The sequence below is a fragment of the Ipomoea triloba genome, chromosome 7 (genome assembly GCF_003576645.1).
Source record: "Ipomoea triloba cultivar NCNSP0323 chromosome 7, ASM357664v1".
NCBI lineage: Eukaryota > Viridiplantae > Streptophyta > Magnoliopsida > Solanales > Convolvulaceae > Ipomoea > Ipomoea triloba.
In genome coordinates this window covers 18,505,906-18,525,472 of record NC_044922.1, presented here as the reverse complement: position 1 = coordinate 18,525,472, position 19,567 = coordinate 18,505,906, and the positions used below count along the sequence as shown (strand labels likewise).

The 19,567-nt window shown below is 32.9% G+C and overlaps 2 protein-coding genes across 4 annotated transcripts; both read left to right on the top strand.

The window, feature by feature from the left end:
- Positions 1-514: 514 nt before the first annotated feature.
- LOC116025838 (peroxidase 11-like) lies at positions 515-3,392 on the top strand. The gene is made up of 4 exons (XM_031267200.1): positions 515-755; positions 864-1,055; positions 1,592-1,757; positions 2,802-3,392. Exons 1-4 carry the CDS (start codon positions 558-560, stop codon positions 3,224-3,226), a joined length of 981 nt encoding a protein of 326 aa, XP_031123060.1. The 5' UTR covers positions 515-557; the 3' UTR covers positions 3,227-3,392.
- A 7,420-nt stretch (positions 3,393-10,812) lies between these two features.
- Positions 10,813-16,907, top strand: LOC116025453 (inorganic pyrophosphatase TTM2). 3 transcript variants are annotated; one of them, XM_031266683.1, is made up of 13 exons: positions 10,813-10,965; positions 11,061-11,092; positions 11,773-12,138; positions 12,575-12,689; positions 13,039-13,234; positions 13,331-13,444; positions 13,570-13,743; positions 13,968-14,162; positions 14,667-14,789; positions 14,855-14,979; positions 15,609-15,732; positions 15,880-16,152; positions 16,340-16,907. In XM_031266683.1, the coding sequence occupies exons 3-13, from the start codon at positions 11,802-11,804 to the stop codon at positions 16,565-16,567; spliced, it is 2,004 nt and encodes a 667-aa protein (XP_031122543.1). In that variant the 5' UTR covers positions 10,813-10,965; positions 11,061-11,092; positions 11,773-11,801; the 3' UTR covers positions 16,568-16,907. The 3 variants fall into 3 exon arrangements, with proteins under 3 accessions (XP_031122543.1, XP_031122542.1, XP_031122544.1); XM_031266682.1 differs by having other exon boundaries at positions 10,964-11,092; XM_031266684.1 differs by lacking the exon at positions 16,340-16,907 and having other exon boundaries at positions 10,964-11,092; positions 15,609-15,784; positions 15,880-16,065.
- The last annotated feature ends 2,660 nt before the right edge of the window (positions 16,908-19,567 follow it).

The window sequence follows — 19,567 nt, the reverse complement described above, 5'->3', positions numbered from 1 at the left end:
GGGGTGAGCCTCTTAGTCATGAATCATGATACTTAACGAGCCTAGAGTAGATTGGCCTTCAGATTGGTCAGATTAGTCCATCCAATTGTTTTTTAATACACTTAAGTCTCTATTCTCTAACACACACACATATTAAGGGCGCCAGAGTTACAGAATTGAAACCCATCCCCTAGGTATATAAGGGGCGGGATGGGGCAAGTTGGCCCAACGAGCAAAACCCGTTTTCACGGATCTATACAGTATTCATATAACAGCATTTGATTCAGCTGTGTGTTAATTTGGTGATTATAGTTTGATTACTCTCACCCACCCTGCCAACATTAGTTACATCCTCTATTGACTCCTACACATGCTTACAAGGTCTCAGCTTGCACAGTTGTACCCCAATTAACAACGTAAGGCAGTGAAAAACATCATGGGACTTTTCGGTCTGTCAATGCCTATATATACACCACAATTCTTCCCCAACCATGACACAATAATCCCTTCCACTCCTCTTAACCTAAACAACAATGGCTACAACTTCATCATCTTCTCTTGGTCTGAGACCTTTCTGCATGCTTTTGGTTCTGTGCATTTTTGGTCGCAGGTTAGTCCATGCAGAAAGTGATCCACATTTAACGTTGGATTACTACCAGAAAACCTGCCCTTCTGTGCTTGGGTTAGTGAGGAAAGAAATGGAGTGTGCTGTCCTGTCTGATCCTCGAAACGCCGCCTTGATCTTGAGGTTGCACTTTCATGACTGCTTTGTTCAGGTTAGTTTAAGATTGTCAGGCTTGAAATCCTCAGAAAAAAATTGGCATATCATAAGGTTAGAGAGTTAATAAAGTTGGTGGAATTGAAGTTTCTTGTTTTTGTTGTAGGGTTGTGATGGATCGGTTTTGTTGGATGATACGGTGACACTAAAAGGAGAAAAGGGAGCTCCGGAGAACAAAGATGCATTGAAAGGGTTCAGAATTATTGACAAGATTAAGAGCCGGATTGAATCTGAATGTCCGGGGATTGTGTCATGTGCTGACATTCTTACTGTTGCAGCTAGAGATGCAGTCCTTTTGGTAATTTAATTCTAACGATACATATGATTTTAGGACCGATGAAATAATTCTATAATCCTAACGTCACGATTTAAAAATAAGAAAGTGTCTACGTGTTTGTCTCTTTCTATTTTTAAGTTATGGTGTTATATCATGCCATGTGGTAAAAGTTTTACTAGTGTATGATATGCCCAAGATTAATTGAGTTGGAATATTTTACTTCTTGGGAGAATCCCGGACTAAAATAGTGGGACAATTGGCTTGGTAACCATAAAGTTTCAAGTTTGACATGCTTCATGTGAGAGTTGTCTATGGGCCTTTTTGGCTTAAGCCGGTCACCTATCAACAACCTATGCGAGTTTACCTCCTTGTGGTTTTTTGCTGGCTAGAGCCTAAAGGCTGACTTAGCCCATAACACACCTTTGGGTAAAGGTTGTGGGCTTTTTCAAATTGTGAATAAAAGAAATATGTTACTTTGTTTAGGTTTTTTTTTTTTTTTTTTTAAAAAAAAAAATTTTTGTGGTGTACTAAGTTGAAGAATGTTTGTTTGAAGGCAGGTTGGTGGACCTTATTGGGATGTTCCTTTAGGTAGGAAAGACTCAAAGAATGCTGGATATGAACTTGTTGAGACAAATATTCCAACTGCTGATGAATCCCTTGCCTCTATTATTACCAAGTTTCTTTCTCAAGGACTTTCCATTACTGACATGGTGGCTCTTTCAGGTAAGCCCTAAGGGCCCTCTATTTATTTCCTAATATATCACATCCTAACATTCCGTATATATGTAGAAGATATTTTTTAGAGAACCATATACAGCTACAATATAAGTTTAATTTATAAGATGTTATATGTTCATATTATTATAGTTCTAGGGTCACGTTGAAAAATTCAAGATTTTCAACCATTTATTAATATGTTTAGATTATTATAGTCAATTCTAATGTTACAACTGAAAACTCAAGATTCTTACCACTAAAAATGGTCAAAACCTAGGATTTACAATAAAATGGTCTTTTTAACTACTATAGAGATCTAAAAATTCTTAGTTGGAAATAAGATATTTCTAACGTTTCATGAGATGGTTGAAAATGTTAGAAAATTCACTTATTTCCATCTATTTTTCGTCAAAAAAGTGAATGGTAATTGACGAATTTCTAGTAGCTAGTGTATGTGTTATGTGACATTATATGTTACTCCTTTATATATTTACAAAATCTAACAATTGGCTATTAAATTCAAAAAGGAAAGTAGGTCACAAATTTAGTCCGGTCAAAAAATCTTCAATTCAAGCCTCACCAAATTATAAGGGATTTGGATAAACTTTGGTTTAAAGCTTAATCAATCCTTAAAATGATTTGTACTCCAAAAATACAAGTATATATGCAGCAATACTAGTTGTCCCACTCAATAGAGATGCCTACAATTCAGCTAGAGAATTAGTCACTCGGAACCATGGGCTACACAAAAAAAATATATATGCCGCAACATTGTACCCTTATTTGAGCTATATATCTATTTGAGCTATATATCCCAATAAGATTCAACCAATACTGAGTTGTATTAGTCTCATCGTGTAAAATACAAATACCAGCACAGAATACAAACATATACTCATATACATACTCAAAAAGCTATTAATACTCCCAAGCTTAGCTACTCGAACCAGACTCAACCGAAACTCATTTGTACTAGTCTTATCCCGCGAAACACAGATACCAGAACTATAGAATACAAACATATACTCATATATACTCCACATTTGACAGGTGCCCACACCATTGGGATGGCAAGATGTGTGAACTTCAGGGCAAGAGTATACGGAAATCTCCCATTCACACTAAACCAAGCCTCCGACACATACCTTAACAACATCAAAACCATGTGCCCTGCTGTCGACGATGGGCACAGCAACAACAATGAATCTTCCATGGATTATGTCACCCCCAATCTCTTCGACAACTCCTACTACAACTTACTGCTAAACAAAGAGGGGCTCTTGAACTCGGATCAAGCTCTGTATTCTAGCTATCTCCCTGCGGGAACAAGCAAGATTGTGGAGAGATATGCCGGCGATTTGAAGGCGTTTTTCGATCAGTTTGCAGAGTCTATGGTGAAGATGGGGAATATTACGAACCAGGAGAGTTATAGTGATGGAGAAGTTAGGAAGAATTGCAGGTTTGTGAACACATAGTTGGAGTTTGATGGCTGCAACATATATGTGTAATATCAATTGAAGATACACATCTTTGGATTTGTGGTTTTATAAAGTATTAATTCATTTTCCGAATATTAAGTTTAGTATTGATATATGGTATGAAATTCATTGTGAATTAATTCATTTAGAGTGTTTGGTAAGACAAGCTTTTCTGGTTTTACACTGAGATTATCCCTGTCAATTTGACATTGGCAAGATGACATGAAATTACAAATGTTATTTTTTTTTTTAAATTGTCAAGCAGCTTACAAATTTGCAAGCCATAAATGCTTGGCAACTTTTGCAAAAGCTGCAAGCAACATACATTTTCTTTTTTTATTTTATTTTATTATTATTATTTGGAATAAGGGTCAAATAGGCCATCGAAGTACACACGAAACTGCAATTAGGCCATCGAATTCAAAAACAATGCAATTGAGTCCCTGAACTACACAAATTCATGCAAATTAACCCAAAGTGACTTGTTGACTTGATCTTCCGGTTACCAACAATAAAAATAATATTTTAAAATAATTTTAAATTAATTAATTAATTAAAATTAAAATTTTAAAAAAAAAAACAGGAACGAGTCAATTGGGTCCTTTTTTAATTTTTAATTTAATTTTAATTAATTATTTTATTTAAAATTATTTTAAAATATTATTTTTTAAGTTGGTAACCGGAAGATCAAGTCAAACAAGTCACTTTGGGTTAATTTGCATGGATTTGTGTATTTCATGGACCCAATTGCATTGTTTTTGAGTTCAATGGCCTAATTGTAGTTTCATGTGTAGTTCGGTGGCCTATTTGACCCTTATTCCTTATTATTTTATTATATTTATAATATAATATGGAAGTGAGACACATTTTGGAGAGTAAGAGAGATTTGCAGGATGTAGAACAAATAGTGAAGAATTTGTAAATTTGATGATGTGGAAGTGAGACCCATTTTAAAAAGTGAGAGAGATTTGCAAAGATAAGGATAGTCTTTTGTGCCTTTCCTTTATTTATAACAAGTGTCTATGAGCAATACATACACTCATGGCAGGTGGTATGAGAACATTAATTCTCACATGGCGTTGCCCCTAGCTCGTTACCCTCAAATCGTTACAAATAAAGGTGAGATGCCCCTTGAATTCTCGTAATATTTTTTAATCCAAACGAATTTTTCCCCTCGAATCTTGCCCTTTGAGTTAAGTTGAGACCACCACATGGGCTAAATTCTATGAGCCCCTTAATTCCCACACAACGTCTTTCACTACTTTCATTTGACGGTTAAGAATGTCGATGAGATGCCTCTTGAAATTTTAAAAGTGTCTCCCAGCAAATTTCAACTTCTTCCCCGAATCGTGTTCTTTGAGTTAAATTGAAGCCATTGCTTGGGATAAATTCTATGAGTCAAGTCATTTGAACTAATTCAAGATTCTTAGATTGAACTTTTGCACTATATATATTGTGATGTGTTTAGATTAAATTGAATTGAAATACTTAGAATGAGTAGCAATACTTTATTTTTTGGGGTGATGAGGAAAATTCGCAACTATTATATGAAGATGTGCACTAAGTTAACTCATTCCTATATAATATATAATCCGCAAACAACACAATAAACAATACTCTAATTGAACATTAAAAAAAATTGTCATGGGTTCTCAAAAAAAAAAAAAAAATTGTCATGGGAATAGCCGAATAAAGATTGGTTCTATTAAAAATATTAAAAATGGCATGGAAAATTTGTTGTAGCTTTAATTAAGATAAGGAGCCTTTACGGAAGTCAACATTTTACTTGGCATCGCATCAAATAAATTAATGGTCATAATAAGCGTAGGACAAAATTTTTGTGACGAAATAAGAATCAAGAATATTAAATTGGAGTACGGAAAGGAATAGCCAAATAAGCAAAGCATAATTTTTATGGACCTCAGTACAAATTCATCAGATAAAATTATATCAAATTATACAAAATTAGATACAACAAATTAATTATAAGTACCACTAACAAATTATATATTAGTGATAGTCTTTATGGGATGGAGACGTTAATTAAAAAAAAAAACTAATATACCATAAGACGTTGGTTTAGGTGGATTGTGGACAACCATGAAGTTGTTTAAGCATGAATTCAGAGTTGAAAGTCAAGGTTACATAATAACGTAACGCTTTTAAGTGTGATTCGAGTTGAGATGTAAATATCAATACGATATGAAAAAAAAAGAAAGTATATCAAAACATTCATGATAAGGGCATTGGTTGTGCCTAACACTAGGGCCCTCATCAACAACACAATGAACAAAAAGGAAGTTGAGACATATCTTCATTTGGATATGTATGTCAAGAATCAACAATGGAAAAAAGGCACTGAATTTGTCCTTAAAATTTCAATCTCATCAACTTTATTAGGGAACTTTATTTGTACCTTGCTTTATCAATGCACCAATGAAGAACGTAACTTACTTGCATTTGCCACATCAGATCAACAAATCTTTAGAAAAGATTGGGAAAATTTGGTGAGAAATTCTCATTATATCTTCAAAGTCCAATCATAGATCTACCTATATTATATTCCAACATTATGGTGTTGCCTGTACCTTCAAAAGGCATTTTGATGGATGAACAGCACAACTTTGATTGATTGGTGGGTTATCTCTTTCCTACCAAAAGCTGAGATTAGTGTTATTTTTTTTTATTTTTTTTGGGTGAAAGAAACTTGCTGTTAATTACTTTCTAGGGATTTGCACTTAGTAGATCTTATTCTTTTGTAATAGGCCGCAAATCACTACATAGGTAATGTAAATTGCAAACCACACTTAAAAGACCCTATGCGATGTGGATGAGTTTGACCAATAGAGGGTTGGCAAGAAGATCCACATTGTTAAGGTTGAAAAATGCATTTTGTAGTTTAATGGATGCTAAAATTCCTTTTAAAATGTAATTTTTTGGGGGGTGCAACTCTAAAATGTAATTTATAGTAACTTTTGATCTCAAGATTTTTTTTATTGACGATCTTAAACTAACCTATGTCATTGATTTATGGTGAGATTGGTCAATTCATAGACAATCAATGAATATAGAGAATTTTACAGAGTTGGCAAGAAAATCAACCTTTTTAAGGTTGAAAAATGTTATTTGTTGTGATCCTGACCGAGTTTACCTTGCGGGTTTCGCTCGTCATTCAAAAAAAAATGAAACTAAAGCCAAACAAATCAATATCGTCTCCACTAAAGCTTGAACCCATGACCTCCCATTTAGGAAAGTCATTTCATGTCGCTTGACCACAAGGTCTTTGACATATAATATATATATATTTTTAATATATCAAGAAGTATATATTACTTTTTTACTGAAAAGTATTACTTGTTCCTTGAAAAGGATTGGTGAAAATGTAATACTTGTCACAAATATTGTATTTTTTTTAATAAAAATATTACATGTCTTACATGAGACAATCTACACGTACAAGACCAATCAAAAAAATGTTATTACCTCATAGCATAGAAAATTAATTTAAGAGGAGAGTATAATATTTTTCATAATTTTGTAATCAAATGACATAATTTATAGTATCTATCAAAATTATTTATATTCATTAATTATTTATAAATTGAGTGACTTTACTATAAATTATTTATATAAAATCGCATCATATTCTTTTATTAAAACAAACAAACAAATTAAACCTCCAAGGTATCAACTATCAAACATCACCTTTTTTTTTTCCATACATTAAAATATCAGCCATATGATTAAAGTAACGGTTTCCTATTACACATGACTTTAAGCATTGAATTGCATGGAATATAATAATAATAATAAAAATTATATTTTCTAATTTCATTGCATAAAAAGATAGAATCATATTTCATGCTTGTGAAGCTCAATTCATTTGCTTTAATTTATTTACCAAAATCCTGCTATCTTTAATGATTATTTTTGTTTGTGACAAGTTGGAAATATATTAAAATCAATTTTCCATTTTATAAGAGAACAAGCACAATTTCTGTTTATTTATTTTTAAAATTTAAAAAAATCTAATATTGAAAATGTTGTACTAAAACAATATAATAAAAATAGAAAACTAATTTTTCATATTTTGTTTTATTATTACGAGTATTATTTTTTGTCCGACTATAGGTATCCTCAACTAGTAAATTAAGATTATATATTGAGGTAGAACATGACTACATATTTTCTCAACCAGTCAACTAGGATCACATACTGAATTACAAGTCCTTAGATTCCCATGTGGAAGGAAAAACTTCACTACAAGTTATATGGATAAAAGGAGAGATTCCTATTTCATGATTGCGAAGCTCAATTCAATTGCTTCATTTGCCAAAACCTTGCCATCTTTAATGATTCTTTTTGTTTGGGAAAGGCTGGGATTATGATTAAAATAGTCAACTTTACATTTTATAATGAAAAAACACAACTTTATTTGTTTATTTTTAAATTAAGAATCTAGTAATGACAATGTTGTACTAAAACAATATAATACAAATAATTTTGTCCTATTTCAACTAGTTAACCAATTTCTTTTTTAAAAAATCAGTGTAGTCTTCTAGTTATCATTTTCAATAAACTAATTTTCAAAGATGAAAAAGTAATCAATTTAACACTATTTACATTGAAAATTTGATATTAAAAAACAAGCAAACAAACAAAACGAAGTTAGTAGTGTTGTAGTGATCATTTTTATTGAGAGAACGACACTTTCAAGTTGTAATCCCTGGATTATAGAAAAAAAATATTTTGATTATACGGAGTATTACTCAATTATACGTATGGTCACTTTTGTACATCAATTGTCTATGAAAAAACTTTTGTTGTCCTTGAGCTTTGTTATGTAGGGGTTGAAAAAAGCTATTTCACCGATAATTAAAAGACAAAAAAAAAAGTTACTTTGCAAATAATCGAAAGATACAAAAAGTTATTTTCCTATAATTCATTGACAAAAAGTGTTATTTTTTATTTAATTTTTTAAGTTACAAGAAAAACCCGCAACAGTCACTACTCGAGGATGCGCATAGGGCACAAACCACACTCCTAGGTAAATTTTATTTTGCTTAATATGGTGATACTCCGTAATGAATAAAAATGTAAGTTGTCATATACAAATTATATTTTTTCTTTTATTACATAAAGCGATAATTGAGATAAGAAAAATATTTTTTTTTGGTCTATTTCAAAACTAATTAACAACCACAAACAATGAAGAGAATCGAAGCAATCATTATAGCGTGGATCATGATCATATTGCAACGTAATTTCACTAACATGCATACTTATTTTTAATGTAGTAATATATTAAATTTTTAGTATATTAACTAAAAATAAACCTATAATACATTTAATATATTAAAATGAAAATTTATCCATAGTATTATTTGTGGAATTGGAGGAATATTGGAAAGTGAGGCTAGCTAGCTAGCTAGCATCACATAGAAGAACTTGTAAATCATATATAATGTTTCTTACAAGTGGAAATTTTGAATCCACAGAATATATCAGTCAATTAAAAGAAAACAAAAAATGGAAAGGAATAAAGGCATTCCAGTCAAATAAAAAGAGAATAATAATATATTAAATAAAATATCATATGTTGAAGAGAATAACTATAATGTAACGTCTTTAACTGCCTATAGAATAGTAGAATAAATCTTTTATTATCGTTCATTATCTTATTTATTTTAATTAATCTTTTTTGAATACAAAAATAAAAAAAATCTATCTTTCATACTTCAAAAATTATGGTGGGCAAGGACACATACATGATCGAGTCCTCGCAATCATAGTGTGAGAGTTACATTTAATGTAGTGGATTCCTTCTTAGACACCCGACACTAATCCTTCCACATAATGGGTTGCTAAGTCACCGTATTTTATTCATCCACTATCCTATTGGGCTAGGGTTTAGGGCCCCTAGGACAAGGGAATTTTGCCTTTTGTAGACAAAGAAAACAAAAATGGGAAGAAATAAACTTTGACGCACAATAGAACTTTATCACTACTAAACCACTTCAGCCACCTTGAAATGGCAATAATTTAATATACTTTGTACTTTTCATTCATTGCAATAACATATCTATATCACATATTTGTACATACATTTCTTAATTAATTTTAGGATAAGGTTCAAATAAATCATTGAACTATTTAAGAAAATAAATTAGGTTATCAAATTGAAAAAAAAAAAACTCTAATTAGATACTTGAACTTAGAACAAAGTATAATTAACTCATTTTTATTTGTTTTTTTAGGTAAACTCTATGTTAAAGATGAATGAAATGTTACATCATTATATTTTGCTGCCTTGGATGTCTAACAACAACAACAATAAATTAATAATTTTATTATAAAAATTAAAATATTTTTAGCTGCCAAGTTTGTTTTTTTTTAATATTTTATTTGTGTAATAATAATGAATATTAATATAATTATTACTCCATTATTATTATACATCCAAGTTATCAAAATATAATGATTTGTAGTTACAATCATCTTTAACCTAGATTTTACCCATAGTAACATGTCAAAATGGATTACTTGTATTTTTTTTAAAGATCGGGTATCCCATTAAGTTTTTTTTTTTTTCAATAAAAAGAAAATAGTTTGAAAGCCTAATTACACTTTCATGAATAGTTCAAAGAGTTATTTTACCATTATCCGATCCATTAATTTTATGATATCAAAAAGCAAAAATTAACTTAAAAAATGACGTGATATTTATGAAATAATTAATAAATTAAAATACCGCATGTCATGGCGTGGAGAGGCAAGCTATATTGTGGTTTGTGGGTATTGATTTAATGAATGAGAAATTTCACTTTAAGACTTGCTTCGAGTAACAATGTGGGGATTTTAATTCCTGCTTTAAATATTGAAGGTTGGGGTTTGAATTTGTGCTGAAAATCTCTTGCGCAAAAGTATATAATTTTGATGGATTCATAAGGGATTTGAGCCAGAAGTGAATAGTTTTATGAACAAATAAATCAAAAATCGAATCAACTGTGCTTTTCATGTTGGCAACCTAAATCAATGATCAACTGTTATACTATAGACTAAAGTTCATATTACATTGTGAATTGTGATAAAAAAAATTATGTACTTTCAGTTAACACATTCTATATTTACAGTTAACAAGTTTATGTATATGTAAATAAATAACTTGATAATTGTTTACACATGATAGCTACATATACAGAGATTGTTAATTGCAGATACATAATATGTCAACTACAAATACAGAATTAAAAAGTTATTTTTAGAACAAAATCTATAATATAATAATATGTTAACTACAAATACAGAATTAAAAAGTTATTTTTGGAACAAAATATACGATATAAGGTAAACCGGATCCATGGTATGATTTGCATGATTGGCCTGGAGAGAGGTGGGCCATGAGCACCGCATTTTTAGGCAAAAATTTCCAAGAGTTTTAATTGTAGTCGGTAAACAAACGTTATCTACAGAAGCAGTAATTTATTTTTTCCAGTGATATAAAAATTCATTAAACTTTTTTTGATAAAAGAAGAAAAAAAACTTGCCAATAAATATCATCTGCGGAGTCTAGTCTTCCCTGTCCATCTGTTTCTAGTCTGTGAAATCTGTAGTTTTCGCAACTCCGTGGCAAAACCTCCAGAATTCTCAATTTCCAGGAAAATCCCTTTACGTATCTTTCCCCAAAGTTTAATCTTTGGTAATAAATTCAAAGAAATTTATAAAGATCAAAATAGGTAAATAAATCTATATAAATACACCGCCTCTGCCCTCTGGTCCCAAGAACTCCCCAAAAATAGACCGCCTAAAGCTTGTATACTTTTCTTTGCAGGACTAGAGCCCCACTGCCCATTGTTCTTTTAGGTCGGGTTTCTCAGCCTTCTGCATTGGATTTCACTCTCATATTTTCATTTGATCTAAATGCTTCCTGGGTTTACTCTTTTTCTTCTGTTTTTCTTATTGTATTTTATGGGTATTGTCCATTTTCTTGCTTTATTTAGTTTATTTGTGGTAGCATTTGATGAGCTGTGTCTGTTGCATGGAATATGTTCTTTTGTGTTGAATTCTAGTATGGGGCAATGCTGTTTTGCCTTGTTTGTTTGTGAATGATCACATTTTGGTGCTGTTGAGGATTGTGTACTTGTGGGATTGTGCAAAATTGTCTTTTGGGACCTTTTTTTTTTTAATCATTGTGATACTCTTTGTTTCTGGATTTTGTGTTGTTATGATTAGTACAATGAAAGCTGGCATCTTTTTTAGTATTGGTGGAATAAGAGGAAACATTAGTCCTTGTAGATTTAGCTGTGTTTTTGTTCATTTCTGATTAGAAATAATTGCATACTGGCATTTTGATGATATATAATACAAATCTATGATTTGAGTTAATCCCCCCCTAAAATATTATGAGCATTTTTGTGGATATATTATATATTATGAGATCACCTGCTATTCAGAAGTTGAAGATTTTAACTGGTCTTTAGGTCAATCTGCCATATCATACTGCCACTTCACTTGCAGTTGATTCTGTTTTTTTTCTCTCTCAGATAAGAGTTTAGGATTATTTCCACTTTAGATGGCAAGGAATACTACTAACAATGGATCAGCTCACCAAAAATCCGGTCTGTTGAAAGACCAAGTTCGATTGGTTAAGCGAAAGGATTGTGATCGATATGAGATTGCACCAATACCAGATAATTTGTCATTTGAGAAAGGATTCTTTGTTGTAATCCGTGCATGCCAATTGTTGGCTCAGAAAAATGATGGGATTACATTGGTAGGATTTGCTGGGCCTTCCGGTGCTGGAAAGACCATGTTTACTGAAAAAATACTTAATTTCATGCCAACTGTTGCTGTTATTTCAATGGATAATTACAATGATGCAAGTCGTATCATTGATGGCAACTTTGATGGTAAGAAAGCATTTTACCATAAGTCTTATTGTAATTTCTTTGGAACAACTTGGGCTTTTTACTAGTTCCTAATAAGCTGAATAGGCAATCATCAGTTTCTGGTGATCATTTTCTGTTTTTCCTCATTTTGGAGATATTGGAATTATTGTTATTCATTTAAGAATTTCTTTTTGTTAGCAATCTATATTTTTGTTGGTTGTTCATGAAATATAGTGTTCTTTAAGTTGATGGTGTATCTACATTCATAGCTTTTCTACATTTTTCATTTGACAATACTTTGCAATATGGTAATTTTTATGTGGTTTCAAGAAAACACTTATTTATATCTTTCAAATTTGATGTCCTGTAGAGGATTTGGGATTTAAGTTTTCCATAGTGAAAGTGTAACTTAATGCAGTTGTTGTATTGTTTCCGATATTTTATATTTTTGAGACAGACCCACGCCTGACAGACTATGATACGCTGCTCAAAAACATCCAAGATCTGAAGGTGGGCAAACCGGTTGAAATTCCAATATATGATTTCAAATCTAGCTCCCGAGTAGGATACAGGTTAAATTCCTTCATTTTGTATTCTGATGCAAACTTTTTTGGTTTGTGTAATTTATTGAATCTATTAGGGCTAAGTAATTGCAAATAGTATGAATGTAGCTTCTTAAGCTCCCATTAACAAAAGATGTGCTTGTATTCAATTAGCTCTATCCTTTCACAGTTTCACGTGTTTTAACTTACCTAAGTGTACTGTGACTTAATTGATGCGGGTTAGGGTTCCGATTCATTTTGACATTTACTATCTTTTCTTGAAATGCTTCAACGCGCTCTTTCTTTTCAATGTTGGGGAATATGCCTCTGTATTTCATCAATCCACAAGTACGATCTTATGCCTTGGGTGCTGGTGCAGGACGCTTGAAGTCCCTGAATCCCGTATTGTAATTATAGAGGGCATCTATGCATTGAATGAGAAACTGCGGCCTTTTCTTGATCTTCGAGTATCTGTAACGGGGGGTGTTCATTTTGATCTAGTAAAACGAGTGTTGCGTGATATACAACGTGTTGAGCAAGAACCGGAAGAGATAATCCAGCAAATATCTGAAACGGTTTGTTTCCACATCGTCAACTGAAACTGATTCATTCAAAAATTGACTTTGAAAAATTTCCTCTCATAATGTTGTACGGTTTAAACCTAAATGCAGGTTTATCCAATGTATAAGGCGTTTATTGAGCCTGATCTACAAACAGCACATATAAAAATAATCAATAAATTTAATCCGTTCACTGGATTTCAGAGCCCTACTTATATTCTAAAGGTAACTGCGTCCCTCTATCCTTACTCGGTTGATCCTCTCCTATTTATAAGCATACAGAAACCCTGGAGTTACTGCTATATAGAAGTTTTTTTCATTGACGTTTAAGCTAATTTCATCCTCTGCAGTCTTCAAAGGAAGTGAATGTGGAAACGATCAAGTCATTATTGTCCGAGGAACATACAGAGGGTATGGAAGAGACTTATGATATTTATCTTTTGCCACCTGGCGAAGATCCAGAGTCGTGCCATTCGTATTTGAGGATGAGGAACAGAGAAGGAAGATATAATCTCATGTTTGAGGTTTGTTTAAGGACTTCTGCTTTGTTGAAATCTTGAGTTTCTGTTACAATCGAGTTTAAGTTCTATAGTTTGTCTGTGGCAGTCCTATTATACACTGAAATATAAGACTTTTATACGTGTTGCATGTAGAAAATATTTTACTATTTTAGTCGAAGGGAGAGTAATCAAGACTCTGAAGCACTGATTATTTGCAAATTGCAATTGTTTATGCATCTGAATTGCAGGAATGGGTCACGGATTCTCCGTTTATTATTTCGCCGAGGATCACTTTTGAAGTTAGTGTGCGGCTTCTTGGTGGGTTGATGGCTTTGGGATATACAATGGCAGCAATCCTCAAACGAAGTAGCCATGTGTTTCGTGACGAAAGGGTTTGTGTTAAAATTGATTGGCTTGAACAGCTGAATCGGCAATATGTTCAGGTAGTATTTAAATTATATGCCAAGGAAGAATTAATTTGGACACATGTCAAACCTAGGAAGAATTAACCTGCTAAACAAGTCAATTTGGACTCAATTGAACAATTTACGGGTTTAGGGGATTTGATTGGAGCTTTTTTTACTTGGGGATATCTAGTTGACTTAGGGAGTCAGTTTGACCCTTTCTCCATCTTAATTTATATACTGGATATCATCATCATTATGAATTCACATATCAACCGTATTTGGTACTACATTAGTCTCATTTCTATATCGAATAATCTTTGTCTGCAGTTTTCCTCTTCTTTTTTTGGCCCATTGTTTCAGAAATTTGGTCCAACTTATTTCTTGATTCTTTAACCCGATGCAACTTTCTGGGCATCAAGGATTCCCACTGTTGTGCCCGTATCCTTGTTGCTGAAGAAGTGTAGACAAATTGATAAACGAAGTGGTTATAGTTAATTCTTTGTTGGTGAAGTTACTAAAACCTTGAATTGATATACTAAGGTTCAAGGAAGAGATCGTCTGGTTGTAAAATCTATTGCTGATCAGTTAGGGTTGGAAGGCTCATACATCCCGCGCACATATATCGAACAAATTCAGCTAGAAAAGCTTGTGAACGAAGTTATGGTATGTTGCTTCAATAACTTTGGTGCATTCCCCCGCATCTTGCTTTTCACCCTATAATTTTGCAGGTGTTGCCAGATGATTTGAAAACGAAGCTTAGCTTAGATGAAGATCTTGTGTCGAGCCCTAAGGATGTTGTACTTTCCCTTGCCTCAGCAGAAAGGTTGGCGTTGAGAAACAAAAAATTCCGAAGGTGAAATTTCTTAATTCTTATCATCATCAACCGTTAACTGATATAATGACCTTCATTTTAACATTTTGGCGGTTTTGGGGAGTAACCAATAATTTGGATTGAAGGTTGTTCCTTAATTTTTACTAATCTTCCCTTCTTCCCAAATGTATATAAAAAGAACTCAAAACTCGAAGCTAAGCAGACCTCCAGGCATTCCTGCCTCTGCTGATGTGAATAAACTATAATCTGCCACCGAATGTTCGGTTGGATGACTATGTTTGTGCATAACAAATTAAGTGATGTTCCAATGGAACTTATTGAGTGACGAGGGAAATCTGCAACCACTACTCCGATGGTCTGCACTGGGTAAATCTCGCCTTGTGACATGCCTAGCTGGTTTAGGATCACAAGGAGGTAAACCAACCTAGGTTGTCTATAGTTGACTGAAGGAGGTAAACTAGCCTAGGTTGTTTATAGTTGATCGGTTCAAATCAAGAAGGCTAATAAGCCACTCCCGTTGGGAGTTGAACCTGCAACCTTGTGGTTACTAAGTCAACAGCTTGACCAATTTGGATGGGGACTGGGGTTGCTCCGTTACGATGAAACTTTTTGATATCAAACTAGTTTGTTATTGACGTACATTTTTGCAGCGGGATGTCACATTCCTATTCAACACATCGGGACACAAACCTATCCAAAGTTGATGAATTTTCGTCTACGAATCAGAAGCTCGATGACAGGGCTTTAGTCTTGCCATCAACATTAGCAAACCAGGTGACTCTTATGCACACTACAAGAGTCGAATATATTTGTTTATTGTCTTTAGGTACATTATTTTTCTTGCTTTGCAGCTCATTTTATCCATCCTCTGTTCATTACGTGTATTGGTTTTATATTTCCTCCTTCGTTTTATTCTGTTAGGGATCTATTGCACAGCTATCGGAACAGATTTCTACTCTAAACGATAGGATGGACGACTTCACGTCTAGGATGGAAGAACTGAATTCCAATTTAAGCAACCGGCGAAGTTCCCCTAGCGCCCCAAATATCGCTCAGCTATCTGAAACCGGCAATGGATCTGCCCCGACTTCCCACTTCATATCTAGTTTAGAGAACGGTTCCTTGACGGGATCTATAATGCCACACTCGTCGTCTTTTTCCCATATGGCAAGGGATTCCACTTTGACCGAAGAGGTATCCTCTATCCTCTTCGCATTTCTTCTTAAACCGTTTTTTTTTACTTGAATTTACAATTTACAATTTGCTCCCCCCTCGAAATTGAGAAATGACGATAAGAGAGATGACAATTAGAGAATCGACTAGACATAGGAAGAGTATTTGTTGGCTTCTTAAATGATGTCAACTCGTTCTTTGAAACCAGCTGTCGAACATTGCTCGTAGCCAACGCCAAATTATGCTCCAACTCGACAACCTTAGCACTCTTCTCCGCGAGAGGTCAGGACCCAGATCCCAACATAAACCGAGGACGAGGCGACACAGGTTAATATCTGCGCTCGACCCTGTCAAAGTACCCGCTATCTCTGCTCTCTCGGTTGCAGGCCTTGGCCTGGGAATCTTGTTTTTTCGGAGTTTTCGACACAGAAACTGAACATACCCACAATGTGGTGCTAACAAAGAGATGTTTACAGCCATTTTCTTGGACACCAAAATATTCAATTGCTGTATTTTGCCCTTCTCTTCCGGGAAAGAAGACAGTATTAGACATTGTAGGCAAATCATTGCTCTCTATTCTGAGATTTACTGTATTAGAGAAGGGTTTATTATGCTTTTAGTTGGTTCCTTGGGGATCCTATGATTTAGTTGTTTTTGTCACACATTTTATAACCAATTCTTATATAGCACTAATATCATGATCCTATGAAAAACAGAACTTGTAGTCCTTTTACACTCGAGTAAATTCCACTTTTAGTACTATTGTGGCATTAAAATATTTAGTCTTATTTTTTTAATTTTGTTATATTACATCTCTGATATTAAACAATTTTCACTTTTAGTCTTTAACTATTGTGACGTTGTCACATATAGTCATATTCTTTTAATTTTGCCATATTACATACATAACTTTGAGAAATTTTTACTTTTAGTCATTGATTATTGTGGCATTGTCACATTTAGTCATATTCTTTTAGTTTGACATATAACAAAAATTTTTTTTTACACATATCGTAAATCATATTTCTATGAGTTACAATATTACATCCTTTGTGTTCGAAATATGAGTTACGATATGTATACGCATTTTTTTCCTTTGTTATATGTCAATTTAAGGTTTAACATGGTAAAGTTAGAATTGATAAACAATAAATATAAATTGAAACTTATGGAGTATATATTGGCAAATAAAATTAAATGCAAAAAGACATATAAGAACATTATCATAATAATAATAAATATAAAATAAAATATGAACAAAACTCTTTGTAACCAATGTGAGATAACCCACATCATTGATTGAGTGAAGAAGAGTTCCTATATGTAATAATAATGATAATAACAATAAAAAGAAAAATGAATAATAATAATAATAATAATAATAATACAAAGTAAATGATATATAAAATAAAATATAAAAAAACTCTTTGTAACCGATGTGGGATCAATCCACATCGTTAACTGAGTGAAGAAGGGCTCCACTATATCTATCTATATAAGAGGAGCATTGCTCTTTTTATGAAACAAAATGCTTCATTTAAGAAGCATCATTTAAGGAGCATTGAGAGCCTAAAAGGTTTCTTTTAAAATGAGCCTTTAATGGCTCCAGTAACAATGTTTCTTTTCTTTTCTTTTCTTTTTTTCTCCCAAATTTCTTTTTTTTTTTTAAACAAATATTTTTTTAATATAATACATGAGCATTTTGAGAAAAGAATGATCTTTCTTCACAACGTCAAAGTCAAACTGAAGCGTTTCCAAAATGTTGAGGAACCACACAATTTTTTTGGTATTTTGACTCCGGTTAAAATGCTAAAATGACGATCAGTCAATTTTTTGACGAATCTATTATTTACCAACACAAGCTCATTATTCAATTAATTTAAATCTCTCTTTTTAAATTATAATTAAAAATAATTAATATATTTACACTATATTGATTTATTTAAATTTTAATTTATTTACAAGGATTAAGTGTAAAAATATTTGTCAAATACCTTATCTGAGGTTGTGGGATATTGACTCTTTGATTGACTCCACTATTCAAAAAAAAGTGCAGAAATATTTTGGTTTTTGGCGCTGCTCTGTGCAGAGTACTAGGCACTTGGCTTTGTACACGACTACACGAGTTCACATTTTGTGTTGGGTCGAAGCATAGAAGGGAAAGCTCTATCAACTCAATCAATTCTACTGTTCGCAGCTCGCCGCCATTCTTCCGCCTATTTTGATTACTTACAGGTTTTTCTGAAACCGCAATCTACTGTTTTCCAGTGTTTATGTGTACATTCTTCCGGCTTTCGTTTCTCTCCCTCACACTAGCTTCATACATTTAGGGATTGATATTCAATATTCAATATAGCGCTTGAAATTGAATAAACCCCTTTATTTCAATGTGATTTATTCGTGTGTTTCTTCTGATTATGTTATAATTTTCTAAATTGTTGTCTAAATTTGAACCTTTTCATGTACTGCGCACCTTCACAACCTAGTCCTTTCTGTGTTCATGTGTTCCTTCTTTTCCATCACCTGCAACATATTCATCTTCCTCATAGTCTCATCTAACAAATGCAAAACAATGTTGCTGTTGTGTGTGTGTGTGTGTTTTTTTTTTTTTTTTTTTGGTTTTTTCATCTTAAAAATGTCTTTATTATTATTATTTTTTTTGACAAAAACTTGTTTGAAATCGTCTCACATGAGACTGGTCGGATCTTTGATTAATGATCCGACCTGGCTCACGGATTGAGACTAGTGTTACCCTTATTAATTTTTTTTTTTTCTGTGGGGTTTAGGGATGTCAATTGACCCCTCCTACTAGGAGTATAACTTGGAACCTTGTGGTTACGAAGAACAAACAGACCAATTAGGCTAGGGTTGCCCCGAAGTGTATCTTTATTTTACAACGATTTTGGGTGCATTAATCTTTTTGCCTTAATCATGCTTAATGCTTGTATACTCAAAAGCTCTGGAACAAATTCACTGGGCTAGGATAGGGACTCCATTAATTTTGCATCTTACATCTTTCATAATTGTCATCTTCCTGTTTGTGATTGAGACTTGCAATTGAATTACTATCTCCTAGTTCACCCATTTTAATTTAGGGTTATGTTTCAATTTTAATTTATTTTGTTCTTTGATTTGCATATATTTAAGTTATCTAAGATTATGGGTCGTGGACGAAGGCGTAGAGGGCCACGAAGAAATAGAATTAGTGAGAATCCTGCAGATACAGAGAGAGGTAGAATTAGTGAGCATCCTGCAGATACAGGGAGAGATAGAATTAGTGAGCTTTCTGCAGATATACAGAGAGATAGAATTAGTGAACTTCCGCCAGATATACTTGACAAGATTTTGGTGTTATTGACGACTTTAGAAGCTGCTAGGCTTGCTGTTTTGTCTACCCATTGGAGAAATATTTGGCTCAATCTCACAGAACTCGACT